We start from the raw sequence: 14667 nt of genomic DNA on the forward strand, positions 1-14667 counted from the left end.
TTGACTTTCTCTATAGCGTTGTAAAGTTGTAACTGTTGTACCTGCTAGTTTTAGGTATTAGGAAATAAAAATGAATAAGGGCAGCTAACTGTAAGCATCATAAAAATCACGAGCTGGAGTACAAGAAAACATTTCGTACATTTCCCAGGAATCACCTGAATAATAAAAAGCCATAAAATCATTACAAGTGTATGTGATGAAGGTTTTTAGGACGCAACTGGACTTCCTGTTCAATTTCCAGATAGATGGTTCAAACATTGAGGAATTACTGTATTAAAAAACAAGCTGTAAATATAATCTGTTGACTACGATAAAAAGGCAATTTCCCAAACTCAGCTATCACACAGGGTCAATAGCGTCCCTGCTGTTATTCAGTAACTCAGTCAATGGGCAAATACTTTGACATCACAAAGCATCCTGTTAATATTTGACTCGATCCTCTATCGGTTAGACTGAAGCACAATGACTTTTCAATGACAAATAGAAGCAATTGATAATTCTGAGTTGATAAACAGTCTGTTTACTTAGCAAAACTAACATACAGAGTTATGTGACGTGACAAGTGTGGCGAGTTATGTGACGTGACAAGTGTGCCGTTAGAAGGTGGAGCTTTTTGCTGTAACAGGTTCTCTGGAAGAAAACAGGATTCCTGGTTTCAGCCAAGAGAATAGCTGGGACAAAGTTAACACATTTGTGTTAAACAGTTAACAGGTGTCTAAAAAGGTAACATGACTGAAAAAACGTCTCTTCAGAACAACATACTACCACACTACTCTATTTCTGCAGTTGCACAGCATGCACATTTTCCATTTCCAGTAACAGCAAGTAATTAAACATTTTCAAAGCTCTTCTTGAATCATTATTTGATTGGGTTAAAATGCAACATGAGGAGGTCATTTTACAACATAGCATTCTAGTCTGAAACATGACTCGCGTAAAAATGCATCCGGTCCATTTAAAGACACAGACGGTGAACTACAGGTGAAAAGGCCACATTTAAAATATGCCAATTAGGGATTGTATCAAAAATTATATAGATATTACAGAAAATGTCAGAACTTTACAGGGATACTCCAGCCAAAAATGAAAATTCTGCCATCATTTACTCAACATCATGTCATTCGAAACTTGTGATTGACTTTCTTTTGTGGAACATAAGAAGAAATGTCTGTGTTTTTTGTTTTGGTCCATTCAATGGAAGTATTCTTCTTTTGTGTTCTGCAGAAGAAAAAAAGTCACAAGTTTGGAACGACGTGAGGGTGAGTAAATAATTATTTTAATTTTGGGGCGTAGTTTATGTTTAATGTGATCAACACATCTTAGATTACATCTCATTTTGTTTTCTAATTGACAGACCATTTGTCAAGACATTGAACAAAATATCTAATAACACAGGAAAATTAATGAATAAAGTATGTAAATAAACATACAGTAGTGGCCAAAAGTGATGTCTGGAGGGGATTGGTGTTTAATGAGCCTTCAAGTTTGAATAAATAAATACAGGCCATAAGTTTGTTTTTTGTTTTTTCTGAGGATTTTACAGGGATTGTAAATTGGAAAAATTTGATATTTTTAAATATTTTAAATATGAGGGAAGAACAAAACACTAAACTTAAGGTTAAGGTATTTATCTGACAAAATTATTTGGCAAAAAGAGGGTAAACTACAGCCACAGGTTTTATTTTACTACGCAAAAAAATGCATAGAAAAACAAAAAGCTCAAAGGAAACAGCATACATTGACTCCAACATAATCAGTTAATAATATTTAGTTGATTCTCTGTTGTTTTTGCATGTTAATTTCTTTGTCATCATGTCCACACAAATTTACATTTTATTGCGTTATGAAATAAAACAATTGCACTTAATAAGCAAAATATCATTTAAAATGGGATTGAAAGATGCTAAACAATCATAATATAATCAAAATAAAGTGTGTGAGTTCTGCTATTATCATCATCATCATCTTTATTATTTTTAACATGGATGTTTTTTGTTTTTTTGGGGGGTGGATGGGGCCAGGGGTACATTTCCAAAATATTGTGGAAAGTAAAAATTAAGTCCAAACCGTCACTTATGCATTGTCCATATTACCACTCATGCCTATAGTATATGCAGCTTTCAACAATCACAAAGTAATAACTGTTTGTTCAATTTACAACTTACTTGTGGCATACATTAGTTTCAGGTCACTACTAGTCAGGTTGCCTCAATGGACCCTTTTCACATTTCCAGGGTTCTCAGTAACAGAAGTCATCAAATGTAAACTTCTATAGTTTACAATGTTAATTATTGGCGAAATGTGTCATCACAGTCTGAAAACTGAAAAGGGTTCATCAGGAGCAGAGCTCAAAGCACGTTCTCCATCTGGTGTTCATTGAGGGGAACTGCAATATGTCTTATGAGAATAATCATTATAACTCTCAGCATCAACAAAAACAATTAATAGTCTCTTTTATTGCAGTTACAGATTTTAACAATTATAAACACTTTCATTACACCATTGACTGCACAGAATAAATATTACCATTTGGGAAGCATTGATACGTTTTCCCCCTTTTTAATTAAAAAACCATGAATGACCTTTTCTGACCTTTGATATGATATTAAGTGCAATCTCAAGTCCTAATATTTCTGGATCAGAATGGAGGAAGCGCCGCCACCTCCATTGCAGATTCCAGCCAGTCCGTACTGTCCCGATTTCAGATTATGCACCATGTGTCCTACGATTCTCGCCCCTGACATTCTAGAAATCGCAAAACCGTCACATTAATTATCACGCAAATCTAATTCCAGTATGTCAATGTAGCGAACAGTGATGCATGAGAAGGATGTTGCTTACCCAATTGGATGTCCGAGGGAAACTGCTCCTCCATTGATATTGACTTTGCTGGGGTCGATGTCTAACATCTTGATGTTGGCCAGCACCACAACACTGAAAGCTTCATTGATCTCCCACATGGCAATGTCTTCTTTCTTCAAACCGGCCGCCTTCAGGATCTGCACAACATAGATGTTATTACACTGAATGACTTCAAAAACACGTCAGCTTTGCAATTAAGACAAATATTAGCTCACCTTAGGGACGGCAAAGGCTGGAGCGATAGGGAAGTCGATGGGGGCGACGGCAGCATCAGCAAAAGCTGCAAATTAACATAAAATTGCGGTCCAGATGTGTAGGAAAACCCAGCAAAACATGCATTATCCGACAAAATTAGAAGGAATGCAATCAACTCAACTATATTTTTCAGTAGCATGACAGTAACACAGCTGTTTAGTCAAAACAGCAGTTTTCCTAATTAAAAGCCATTTTTTCCAGTGATGTAGCCTATTAAAAATGCTAAAAAGAAGCATTACTCCCCGTCAGGTAGCTTTAATTATCTGTAACTATCCCCAAACTTTTGTATTAGCCAAAAATGTGTCTCAGACCCTTGTCATATTAAGTTTATAATTCATTTATTACTATTCCTTGCACATTTTACATTCATAAATGAAAAATGTATACCAATATACCAAAAGAATACCAAGATGTTGATATATATTAGATTTTTTTAAAGAACACTTAAAATGTACCTGCTTCTATGTTGCGACATTTATAAGATATTATGCTTTAGATTATTTCAAAATTTTATGCATTTTAACCCTCTAGGAATATTTAGTTTTTTTTGTCTTTATGCTTGTAAAATGTTGTGTTCGTTCCTGCAAAAACTATTTTCAGATATTTAAAAAAATATGCAAACATTCATCAAACGGTAGACAAAGGGGAACTGGAGCGCTGCTGGTATCCCTTGTATCCTCTGGTGCTCATGGAAGGGTTGAATGTTCATAAAAAAGAATTTGGAAAAAAATCCAGGTCCAGGCACTCAGTAGGATGCAAAAGTTAAAAAGCCTTTATTATTTTAAAGGGCTAAAGCATTAAAGCACCAACGCGTATCGGCCCACTGGCCTTCATCAGGGTAGTTTGACTGTAATTATTTACATTAAATGATTAAAGTGCATTTAGCATGGTGTTGTTCTTCAATAAAGAATTCAGGTGGATGTTTCAGACATAGAGCACTGGCTAACAGCTAAAAAACTGTGATAAATACAATGGGACTAAACCATGTGATAAAAACGAGCAAAATTTTGGGGTAAAAAAAAACCCAGTGGAATTCATAGGAATTCCTTCAAAGCAGTATCTGTTGAAATGTACAGAATACACCATAAAATGATTTAAACAGGTGTGTATTGCCTCACCAACAATCTTCGCCAGCGGTGTGACGTTGAGCCTCTTTGCCGCGTCTGCTGTCATGAGCACGAGAGCAGCCGCTCCATCATTCAGAGTACTGGCGTTGGCTGCCGTCACTGTGCCTGCAAAAACAAGTTTTCTCAATTCTTTATATCCTCAAAGCACACGTTTAAAAATAGTGACACATGCATGACGATATTATTAAAACAATGATTGACAATGTACTTTACAGATATTTTACAATTTTACAATATGCACTTTTTAAAAAGCTACAATCTTTAAGTATACTTAAGTGGCCTTTTATTTCAGGAATATTTTATTATTATTTTTTCAATATACTTTTAAGATTTAAAGAACACTAAAAGTGCATGTTAGTAGAATTATGCAGACTTTTTCACAAAGGCTAATGAAGTGATGATCTTGTACCGTTCTCTTTCTGGAACACAGTTTTCAGTTTGGGGACTTTGCTGAAGTCAACCTTCTTATATTCTTCATCTTCCTTCACAACAATGTCTGGTTTTCCTGAGCAGTGAGAGAGAAGATTTTAAATCACAATAATGGTGCATTTTAATATATGCAACATACATACACATATGTATAAAGTGCATTTTTGTGCTAGCGTATTTTTAGGGGTGTGACGAGATCTCGTGCCACGATATTAAAACGTGACGATATTTCTCTGAAAAGCCATCTCGCAATATTAGCAGGACGGAGTTGAGTTTGTGGCAAAACCTTCAATAACGTGCTCGGTGCTCTCTGCATATGCTGTGAGTTTAGGTTACTTATAACGTTCATCTGGGAACACAATGTGCGCCATTTCACCAGATTTATAACGTAGGCTAAATCATTTAAAAACCTATGCCAACACAGGAGAATACATCAATATGTTTTAAAATGTGCAAGTTGTTTGCCCAATATTAAAGGGACACTTCACCCATTTGCATTAAGCTTTGCATTGTTAGAAACCCAGGCATACTATTGAATGATCGTGCAACACTCTCTCATTTTTCCCTGAGACTGGAGAAATCCGTTATTTACCTCTTACACTTCCTCCTACAATGACGCAAAAATCGTCATTTTGCGTCATTGTAGGAGGAAGTGTAAGGGGGGGGATTTCTGTTGAGACTACAAGCACTAGTTCCTCATCTTTCCCAGGGGGCGGGACCCTCTCACGCTACAGACCTATTACAGATCAGTGGGCGGGACTTTACTCTCTGAAACTGAAAGCAATATCCTCCATCTTGTTTGAAGCTAAGCTAACAGGCGCTGTGGAGACAGATGTAAAGTTATGACAATAGCGGAGGAGAGTACTCAATATGATATAGACTAGAGGAAGAGGATTTCGGAAGTCTGATGCTTGAATCAGGTGTTTGTGGCTACCTTTACAAGCCGCATTATAGCGAAGAGCCGCCGAGGCAGAAGACCTGCCTGCCGCGGACGAGGAGCCCGGACTGGCTCGGGTTAGGGCGGACTGGTGGCGCCGGTGATCTCACTATGCAACTACGAACCGCTACGAACACAGAGATAGTGGCAAAGATTTTCAACGATGACAATTTCTCCTGGACGAAATCTCTGAATCAGACGAGGACACGGACGTTTGTGTTGTGAACTAGTTTCCTAGTTTCGCACCGCATATGTTCTGACTGAACATCCAGGTACCATGCAATAATTCACCCTTTCGAAAGAAATACAAACGAGGAGTAATGCACTAATGAGTTCGCCAACTAACTAGACATTTTGTGTGAATGTGAAATTAATTTCAAGCTCTGGTGGTAGCTAGACTTGTAGACGGAAGAGTGATTTCTCTTATAGGCAGATATGCGCTTTCTGGATTAGTGGGAGTGGCTTGCGGAGCTGTGCAATGTGGTGCATTGTGGGAGTTGTTGTCTTTCATACAAATGCGTCCTGAAGTTATTTTTTGTCTTTTCTCGGTCACAAAGGAACCAAATTCAAAATTTCTTTTACATTTCGACTACATATATGACCCACTTTAAATAAAAAACAATGTTCAAATGGGTGAAATGCCCCTTTAAACAAGGATTTGATCATACTGTAAAGTGTAACAACAACAATTACCGGGCCTTCTGAGGCCACTGCAGGCATTTATTAATATAATGAACATTATTTTCTTGTTGTTTATGTTACATCATGTATTTTAACAGTTGTTCAATAAAACCATGAACCAATTATTATTTCCTCATTGTTATTATATATGTATTTTAAGTCATTTTAGAAGCTATTGTTCACTTAGGTTTATTTTTATTACCACAAAAATTGTCTGGTTACTCGATTAATCATCAAATTAATCGACTGATTACTCAATTACCAAAATAATAATAAGCGACAGCACTAGATTAGTTCAAACATTTCAAAATGCACCTGCATTGTTTTGCATTTTGTGAAATTCAGTCGAATAAAAGACCAGTCATATATTTCGTCATTGAAGATTTCTTAAAAATGGTGTTAAAATATTTTTTTCTTGTGAACCCAATATTGTGTAACGTCTTGTCTCATGAGATAATTATATCGTCACACCCCTACGTATTTGAGCTCATATTAGGCCATTTTTTGCAAATAATAAGGAATTGAACAGCTAAACCAACCTCTCTGAGGGATGCTCACAGGAACCACTTCCTTGGCCAGGATCCCAGACTCCCACGCTGCTTTGCTGCGGCTGTAGGAGTTGATGGCAAATGCGTCCTGCTCCTCCCTGGAGATGCTGCTGTTCTTGGCTGTGTTTTCAGCACAGTTTCCCTAAAAATGGGGAAATATGGTGGCGTTGTACACAATCATGACCTCTCCAGTGTTATATGTCCAATGTTTCCACACAACTTAATTCACTTCCTTTATTCACTCAATACTTATTATCAGGCTAAGCTATCATGCAAATACAATGCAGTCGGTCTTACTGGTTTATAAAAAATGTACGTGCCATGTGGAATTTGTTGTAGACGTCCGTCAAACCGTCCTTAACAATCAGATCCTCCATCTTCACTCCACCATAAGGGGGCGCTTCTCTGGCCATGACATACGGAACCTGAGACATGCTTTCCATTCCACCAGCAACCATCACATCCTGGGAGACATCATGTAGATTCACTCATTTTGCTTAATTAGCACGCTAAAGGCTCACTCTTTCACTTTGTGAATCTCTGGTCTTCCACACTACCTGATGGCCACACATGAGACTTTGAGCGGCCAGCATGATGGACTTCATCCCAGAGGCACACACTTTATTGATGGTAGTTGCCTCAGTGGACAGAGGGAGACCTGCATGAGGAAAACAAACATTACACAATCCTAGCAGAACCAACATTAGCACTAAAACTTCTCTTTGAGAAGTTGCATTTGTAAATTCATCTCAGGCAAAGTACAAAAAAAAAAATATATATATATATATAAATCCCTCACCTGCACCCAGAACAGCTTGTCTGGTTGGTGCTTGTCCTTCTCCTGCTTGCAACACATTGCCCATGTAAACTTCCTTCACCTCCTCCAAAGGGATTCCTGTAGATGACATGCAAACCTCAGGGAATTTTATCATACAGACAGCTAGAACAAATAAGACTTAAAAATGTAGATTTAATGACACTTATTTCATGAATATAATTGCATTAAATAATAATAAAAAATAGCAGAATAACTGGTATTTTTTATATAGGCAAATAGCACACCTTTCTGATTTAAAGACGTGTGTTATATTTTACCTGATTATATATGCATATAATATGCACTACTGTTCAAAAGTTTGAAAAGTATGGTCAGTATGATATTGAAAGAAGTCTTACGTGTTTATCAAGGCTGCATTTATTTGATCAAAAATATAGTAAAACAGTAATATTGTGAAATATTATTATCAATTTCAAATAACTATTTTAGTGTATTTTAAAATGTAATTTATTCCTGTGATGCAAAGCCGAATATTCAGCATAATAATTATCCAGTTTTCAGTGCCACATGATCCTTCAAAAATCATTATTTATTATCATTATACATTTTGTATAATGCTGCTTAATATTTTTGTGGAAACGAATCCATTTTTTCAGGATTCTTTGATCAATAGAAAGTTCAAAAGAACAAACTTTTTTTGAAATAGAAAACTTTTATAGCATTATACATGTCTTTACAGGCATTTTTGATCAATTTAATGCATCCTTGCTAAATAATAGTATTCTTTTATTTGCTCTGAACCCAAACAAGAATTTTTTTTTTAATAATAATATAATCTCATAAAATTATATTTAATTATATTAAACTATTATATTCTTAAAATAAAATATTAAATACAATGAGTATTTCTGCTAAGATTATCAGGGGCCGGTTGCTAAGACTAGTCTTACAAGTTAGTCATCAAATTTTATTTAAGACTGTTCATCATTTTTAAAGTCAGTTACATAAAATTGTAGATTGGTCTAATTTGATACAGAAATTTGAAAAGTAAGACTGATAGAAATGCATAAATGCAAGTGTGAGAACATGAACAGCTCCGAGTATAACGTCCATGGGTTGCCATCTCATAATTATGGTTGAACACAGCATAAGCTCGTTACTTTGGTTTAGGAGGAACTGTAAACAACTGTTTGTTTACAGCACTCAGTGACTGTGTCTACAAAGTGTTGATGACGTGTGATGTCTGTGCGAGCAGGGTGCACGGAGGTATGGAAATAGATATGTTGAAAGGCAGGTAGGACATCGGACATTCGGACCGAGTGCAATGACTGGACGAACATTTTTGGTCCTGCGGCTTCCACAGAAGATATTTTATGTACATGTTATGATATTTAGACCACTTCTATTATTGATTGCTATCAGGATGTAGAGAGAGTTTCAACCAGTTTAACAAAAAGTGTTTATAAAACAAATTGCCTACCCTACATTTAACATAATGGCTATGTTTATCATGCAATTGGCCCCAGAACTCTACCTGCTTTCTCAATGGCTCCTTTAATAGCAACGGAACCGAGTTTGGTGGCAGGTACTGTGGAAAGGCTTCCTTTGAAAGACCCCATTGGGGTCCTGACAGCACTGACGATGACAACTTCCTGTACAGAGACAAATGAGAAAAGAAGATCATATTCACTGAATGCACACCTGACAGAAACAGTTCTGGCTCCATGAAGTGATACAATCGCATAACATTTTACTCACATTTAGAGATGGTCGTGTGCTGTAGGTCCTGCTTAGATATTTATGTGCCTGCTAAGACATATTCATAAAATGGGTGTCCGTTGACATAATATCTGGTTATAGCATTTATATCAACAAAGACGACCTACAGTTTATAAAGAGAGGCGCAATATTTTAAAAGGTAAACAATGAAACAGGCCTGCAGTCAAACTGCTGCATGTGCCGTGAGTCGCAAAAGTTCGGTTATCAATAACTATTTATTTAGTTCAAACTCACCAGATGTCTGCACAGGTGTGTGCGTGTGCTGTAAAGAGCACTGGATGCCATAATTGCGATGAAAAACTGCATACACAGAAGAACAAATTTCACCTTCAAACCTCCGAATGGAGTGAACGTTTGCAGGGAGCAGCCAATCACAGCAAGAGGTGTGTCTGCATCACATGGCGACGGTCCGAAGCATTATGGGTAGTGTAGTTTATGTCATAGTTGTTGAAAAACTTGAAAGTAGAGCATTAGCCTACATAGAATACATAGGTGAAATCTTTTTTAAAACACGTGTAAAAGGTTCTAAAAAATGTAATATTTGTCTCCATGTTGATTTCATACATCCATGAAAGACTTTTATACCATTTTCGTGGATTTCGTGGAAGTTTTGTTGGATTTAACAAAATGTGCCTTTTCATAAAAGGTTTTTAAATGTGTGATTTTGACACACAGTCCTCTCTAACTTTGATTTGGCAGACAAAAATCTGATATTAATAATATAAAATAAAATTGCTTCACTGCTTTATTTATTTGTTTATATTATTATTTATTTAGTTAAGAAATAGTAATAATAGAAGATTAGGCCTATGCCAAACTATGTAAAAAAGAGATTTGTGCCTTTTTTATAATCTTAAAGTTACACCATAGACATTTTTGACTTTACACTCCATGGTGTCTTAAATTCAGAAACTGAAATATGTTCATTTTTTAAATTAAGTTTTAATTTTTAAACAGGTTAATAAGTTATATTGATTTGCATAAATGGTTTGTTCAGTTTGCAGGAAAAAATGCATCCACTTTTTCTTACATATTTTTATTTATTATATTAGAAGATGAGTTAGAACCGAGTTGCAAGTTTTTGTGAATATTAATCATATTTATTTATTTAAAAAAAAGATACATTCATACATTGTGGCATTGTCTGTACAAAATAGAAAATATAGGTACATTATTAGGAATACTGAGTTAAATGTTTAGTAGCAGTTCAGCCATCCATAGTTCAACAGAACACGATTCACTCGTTTTGAGGAGAAATCATACTCCGTTTGCCTTGGACCTTCTGAGAAATACAGATAACCTAAAAAAAAAAGTAAAAAAAAGAAAAAGAAATCGGGGAAAATACAAAAGGGAACAGCATTAAAAATTAAATTATTGAATTGTTAATGTTTTTTTTGTTTTTTTGTGTTTAAGCTCACCATAATTTTCAAAAGCAGCGTCCACCTGTGAGCCAATGCCAGGAAAATGATTCTGAATAGTTTTAGGAAAGCCTCTGTCCATCTGAGCTGTTCTTTCATTGAAGCTACACCATTGTTAAAATTATGTTAGTTTTGATGTTATTTAAAAAAAAAAAAAAAAAACGATTATAATCCACACAATATCATATTGTTTTCTCACCTCCAGTATTTGCTTCCAACAAAGAACAAAGTGCGTCCGGTTGATTTCACGTGTACAGCTGCATCAATCTTTTTCACATAAGTGGGAAATCCAAATTTGGTTATGGGTTTGGGATATCCAGGCAAAGTAGTGCTGCCTTTTACTCCCCAGTACTGCCTACCTGAATGTGAAAGACCACACGCACAACTACATTTACTGAAGCCTTTTTATACACCACTTAAAGACTCTCTAGGAAATGAGACTTTACCATTGAAAAGGAAGCTAATGTCTCTGCCACTGAACTCATAAGCAGCATCAACAGAGTCAATGGATGGCCAGGTAGATTTTATTTCATGCATTGCAAGTCCACTGTAGTAGCCCTTTTTCCAGTAATACCTGATGGACATATTTAGATTATTATACATATGTATAATATTAAACAATTTAAACTAAAATTATATTCTTACCTATCTTTAAAGAAGTACAGTTCTCCACGAACGCTGGTTGCTGCATCAAATACTAAGTCACGCTTGCACGGTTCTGGTGGGCTTGGTTCAGGATTGGGTTTTGGTTTTGGTTCTGGTTCTGGGTTTGGTTCTGGTTTTGGTTCAGGTTTATCTATTGACGTTCGAACACCTGAAACATTATAGAAAATGGGTGGAAAATACATATTTATTGATTGTTTTATCCATAATAATAATAATAATAATAATAATAATAAGTATTGTATTTAATTTATTGCTATTACAGTATAGTTCTTTATATAAAAAAATAAAATAAAATAAAAAAAACATTTACCATACAGGGCCTGGACCCCAAGTCGGTCATCACGGGGAAGTCTATAGCCATTCGTGTTGACGTATCGGTAAGTTGGATACATGAGAGCTGAAGGGTCTTTGGAGTGATCTAGTCCCAGTGCATGTCCGAATTCATGAGCAGCCACCAAAAGCAGGTTTATACCTAAAGCAATTAATGATTCTTTTAAAATAAGCTTGTAATAATTTACATACACATAAGCATGTGATTCTATGTGATTTGTGCATTCACCTCGTGAACTTAGGGTCCACGTCTCATCATCATCAAAGTGTGTGTCTCCTCCCTGCTCTGGACCGGGTGAGTTGGCATGAGCCAGAACCCCATTAGGCCCGTCAAATGGGTAAAAATCTCCATGATCTAAAAGGAAGGACATTTTATATATATATATATATATATATATATATATACTTTTTTTTTGTGTGTGGAAATGAGTGACGTGTTTAGAACCTACATCCAGCTTTGAAGAGAATCATGATATCAGCTGTGCCACTGTAGATCTGTTTGAAATCAAGTGGAATAACATCACTGTAGAGCTGGAAAGCTTTGGCAATAATGGCATCTACATCTCTCTGGCTCAACTGTGATGTATATTCAGTAATTCTAAGAGACAAAGAAGCAAATCATGTTTAGTATCCTTAAAAGTCACCATGACACCAATTGACAATTCATATTTTTATGGAATATTGCAGTGTTTATTATAAATGATTTATCCATGCACATTATCATTTCCATGCGCACTCATAGTGTTTAATCAAAATAACTTCCTCTCCTTCTTGCAGCGACATAGGGCCCTATCATACACCCGGCACAAGGCAAGTGTTTTTTGCTAGTTTCAGCCCGACGCAGTTTTCATTTTCACGTCCTACGCCACGTTGTTTAAACATCAAATGCATTTGCGCCCATTTGTTCGCCAATGGCTGTGCAGGTCTGAAAACGAGGTGTGTTCAGGCGCATTGCTGGCACGTTGATATTTTGAGGCAACTGAAATAGACTGCGCCATTGACCAACTGAAACCTGGTCTAAAGTCAATGGTGCAGTATTTTTGTTTGTTATTTAAAGGGTGCATTAGTAATATGAGCCTATAGGCAGATGCACAACGCGCGTACACTCTGCTTATTACACACACAGTGTTGTTACGCAACAGCACACAAACATGCCAAATATAAAAAAATAAAGGTATTACAATGTAAAAGACTATTACTGTGTACATAAAGAGATGGTGGAATCCAGCTTGTCCCGTAGATGGTCTACTTGCGCGCTTTAAACTTCCGCCTTCTAAATTTCCGCTTGTAAATTCCGCCATGTAATAGCGAATCCGCCATTGTGCGAGCACAACTGGCTTTTAAAGGGAATGGGAGATGAGACTCTGATTGGTTTATTGCACGTTACGGCCAAAACACACCCATTACACATTAAGAGAATTGGGACAACCCTTTTAGACCATGAGTCGGGTGCACCGACCATTTTTCCCGTCGTGAAACTAGCAAAAGTGGATTCCAACATGGCCTAAGTACACTTGCACCGTGCGCTTTAGACCATGCGCTTAGACCAGGGTTTCTCAAACTTGGTCCTGGAGGGCCACTGTCCTGCACAGTTTAGCTCCAACCCTGATCAAACACACCTAGCTGTGAGTTTCTAGTGATCCTAAAGACATTGATTAGCTTGCTCAGGTGTGTTTGATCAGGGTTGGAGCTAAACTGTGCAGGACAGTGTGAGGACCAGGACCGAGTTTGAGAAACCCTGGCTTAGACCGTTAAAATAAGGCCCCTAGTCTCTTCTCTGATGACATGTTTAGTGGTGTGAGGGCGGGGCTACATGTCACTCACATGAGATCGACCAATAGCAAACCACAACCATCCAAACCCGGCCTACATTTTTTCTTGTTCGAGAAGCAGTTTCATATACGTCACAATAGAGAAGAACTACAAACTTTTTTCTTTCTTTTTTTTACTAAAACTTCTTTTGAAGTCCCTTTATTGATAGTCTCATGCATTTTGCACAGAAAACTGGAAAGTATTTCTTTATCTGGCAAGGTCTAATCTGATTGGTTGAATTTCTGGGAACAAACTTGTCTTATTTGTTATTTCATTAAGGAGCTAAACATTTCACATTTATGCATTTGGCAAATTATTTTATCCAAAGTGACTTACATTGCACTCAAGGTACGCATTTTATCACTTTTTGCTTTCCCTGGGAATCGAACCCATGACCTTGATGTTGCTCTACTGATTGAGCTACAGGAAGGCACAGGTACATGCTAAACCAACCTGTATGTTACAATGCTCTGCTTCCAACTGGGTCTCCCCTGGAAGTGGCTGAATTTGGCTACATCAGTTACTCCACAGCGTGGCAGCTTCATCGTCTCAAGAGTGTTTGAGTCCAGCTTGCCCGTGACCTCCAGTCCAAAAAACGCCTGCATGACCTTCAGTTCATTTTCTAGATCTGGGAGGATCATCGGTCTGCTGCGGGATTTAGTTGCATTATTGTCCCTGTAGAACTGTGACAGATAAGCCTGGGGAGAACGAGAAAGGAACGTTTTATAACATTAATGTATAGATAAGAAACATAGGAGTATATAAGGCACATGGGTACTGACCTCTGCTATTTGATGGTCTTCTGATGATGCAGTCGTAGGTGCGCCATCACAAAGTGACAAATACACCACAAGTGTCAGAACAAGAGCCGTCAAGTGCCCCATACTGCAGTCCTCTTCCTCTGCAGGGAAAGAAAAGTGTCCTCCAGAGTCTCTGTTTCAGTCTTTTATAAGTCTAGATCGTCTAAAAAGGGGCTTGTCCCGTGTTTGATCATTTCCAATCAGCAGTGGTATGAGCAGGGGTGGGAGTGGGAAACTCTCAGAGC

General features: G+C 37.0%; 2 protein-coding genes across 3 annotated transcripts; both read right to left on the reverse strand.

The window, feature by feature from the left end:
• Positions 1 to 1937: 1937 nt before the first annotated feature.
• Positions 1938 to 9846, reverse strand: acat1 (acetyl-CoA acetyltransferase 1). 2 transcript variants are annotated; one of them, XM_084401162.1, is made up of 12 exons: positions 9631 to 9846; positions 9376 to 9426; positions 9152 to 9269; positions 7639 to 7734; positions 7397 to 7497; positions 7160 to 7303; positions 6831 to 6981; positions 4654 to 4749; positions 4236 to 4349; positions 3078 to 3142; positions 2842 to 2999; positions 1938 to 2745 (listed from the first exon to the last, which is right to left on the reverse strand). In XM_084401162.1, exons 1-12 carry the CDS (start codon positions 9700 to 9702, stop codon positions 2625 to 2627), a joined length of 1287 nt encoding a protein of 428 aa, XP_084257288.1. In that variant the 5' UTR covers positions 9703 to 9846; the 3' UTR covers positions 1938 to 2624. The 2 variants fall into 2 exon arrangements, with proteins under 2 accessions (XP_084257288.1, XP_084257289.1); XM_084401163.1 differs by having other exon boundaries at positions 9376 to 9423; positions 9631 to 9786.
• Positions 9847 to 10503: 657 nt separating this feature from the next.
• Positions 10504 to 14540, reverse strand: mmp30 (matrix metallopeptidase 30). Its single transcript, XM_084400893.1, has 10 exons — positions 14405 to 14540; positions 14076 to 14320; positions 12260 to 12408; positions 12040 to 12165; positions 11791 to 11952; positions 11460 to 11628; positions 11261 to 11388; positions 11014 to 11173; positions 10815 to 10918; positions 10504 to 10696 (listed from the first exon to the last, which is right to left on the reverse strand). The coding sequence occupies exons 1-10, from the start codon at positions 14504 to 14506 to the stop codon at positions 10593 to 10595; spliced, it is 1449 nt and encodes a 482-aa protein (XP_084257019.1). The 5' UTR covers positions 14507 to 14540; the 3' UTR covers positions 10504 to 10592.
• Positions 14541 to 14667: the final 127 nt, after the last annotated feature.

This window comes from Rutilus rutilus (assembly GCF_951802725.1).
Source record: "Rutilus rutilus genome assembly, chromosome: 25".
NCBI lineage: Eukaryota > Metazoa > Chordata > Actinopteri > Cypriniformes > Leuciscidae > Rutilus > Rutilus rutilus.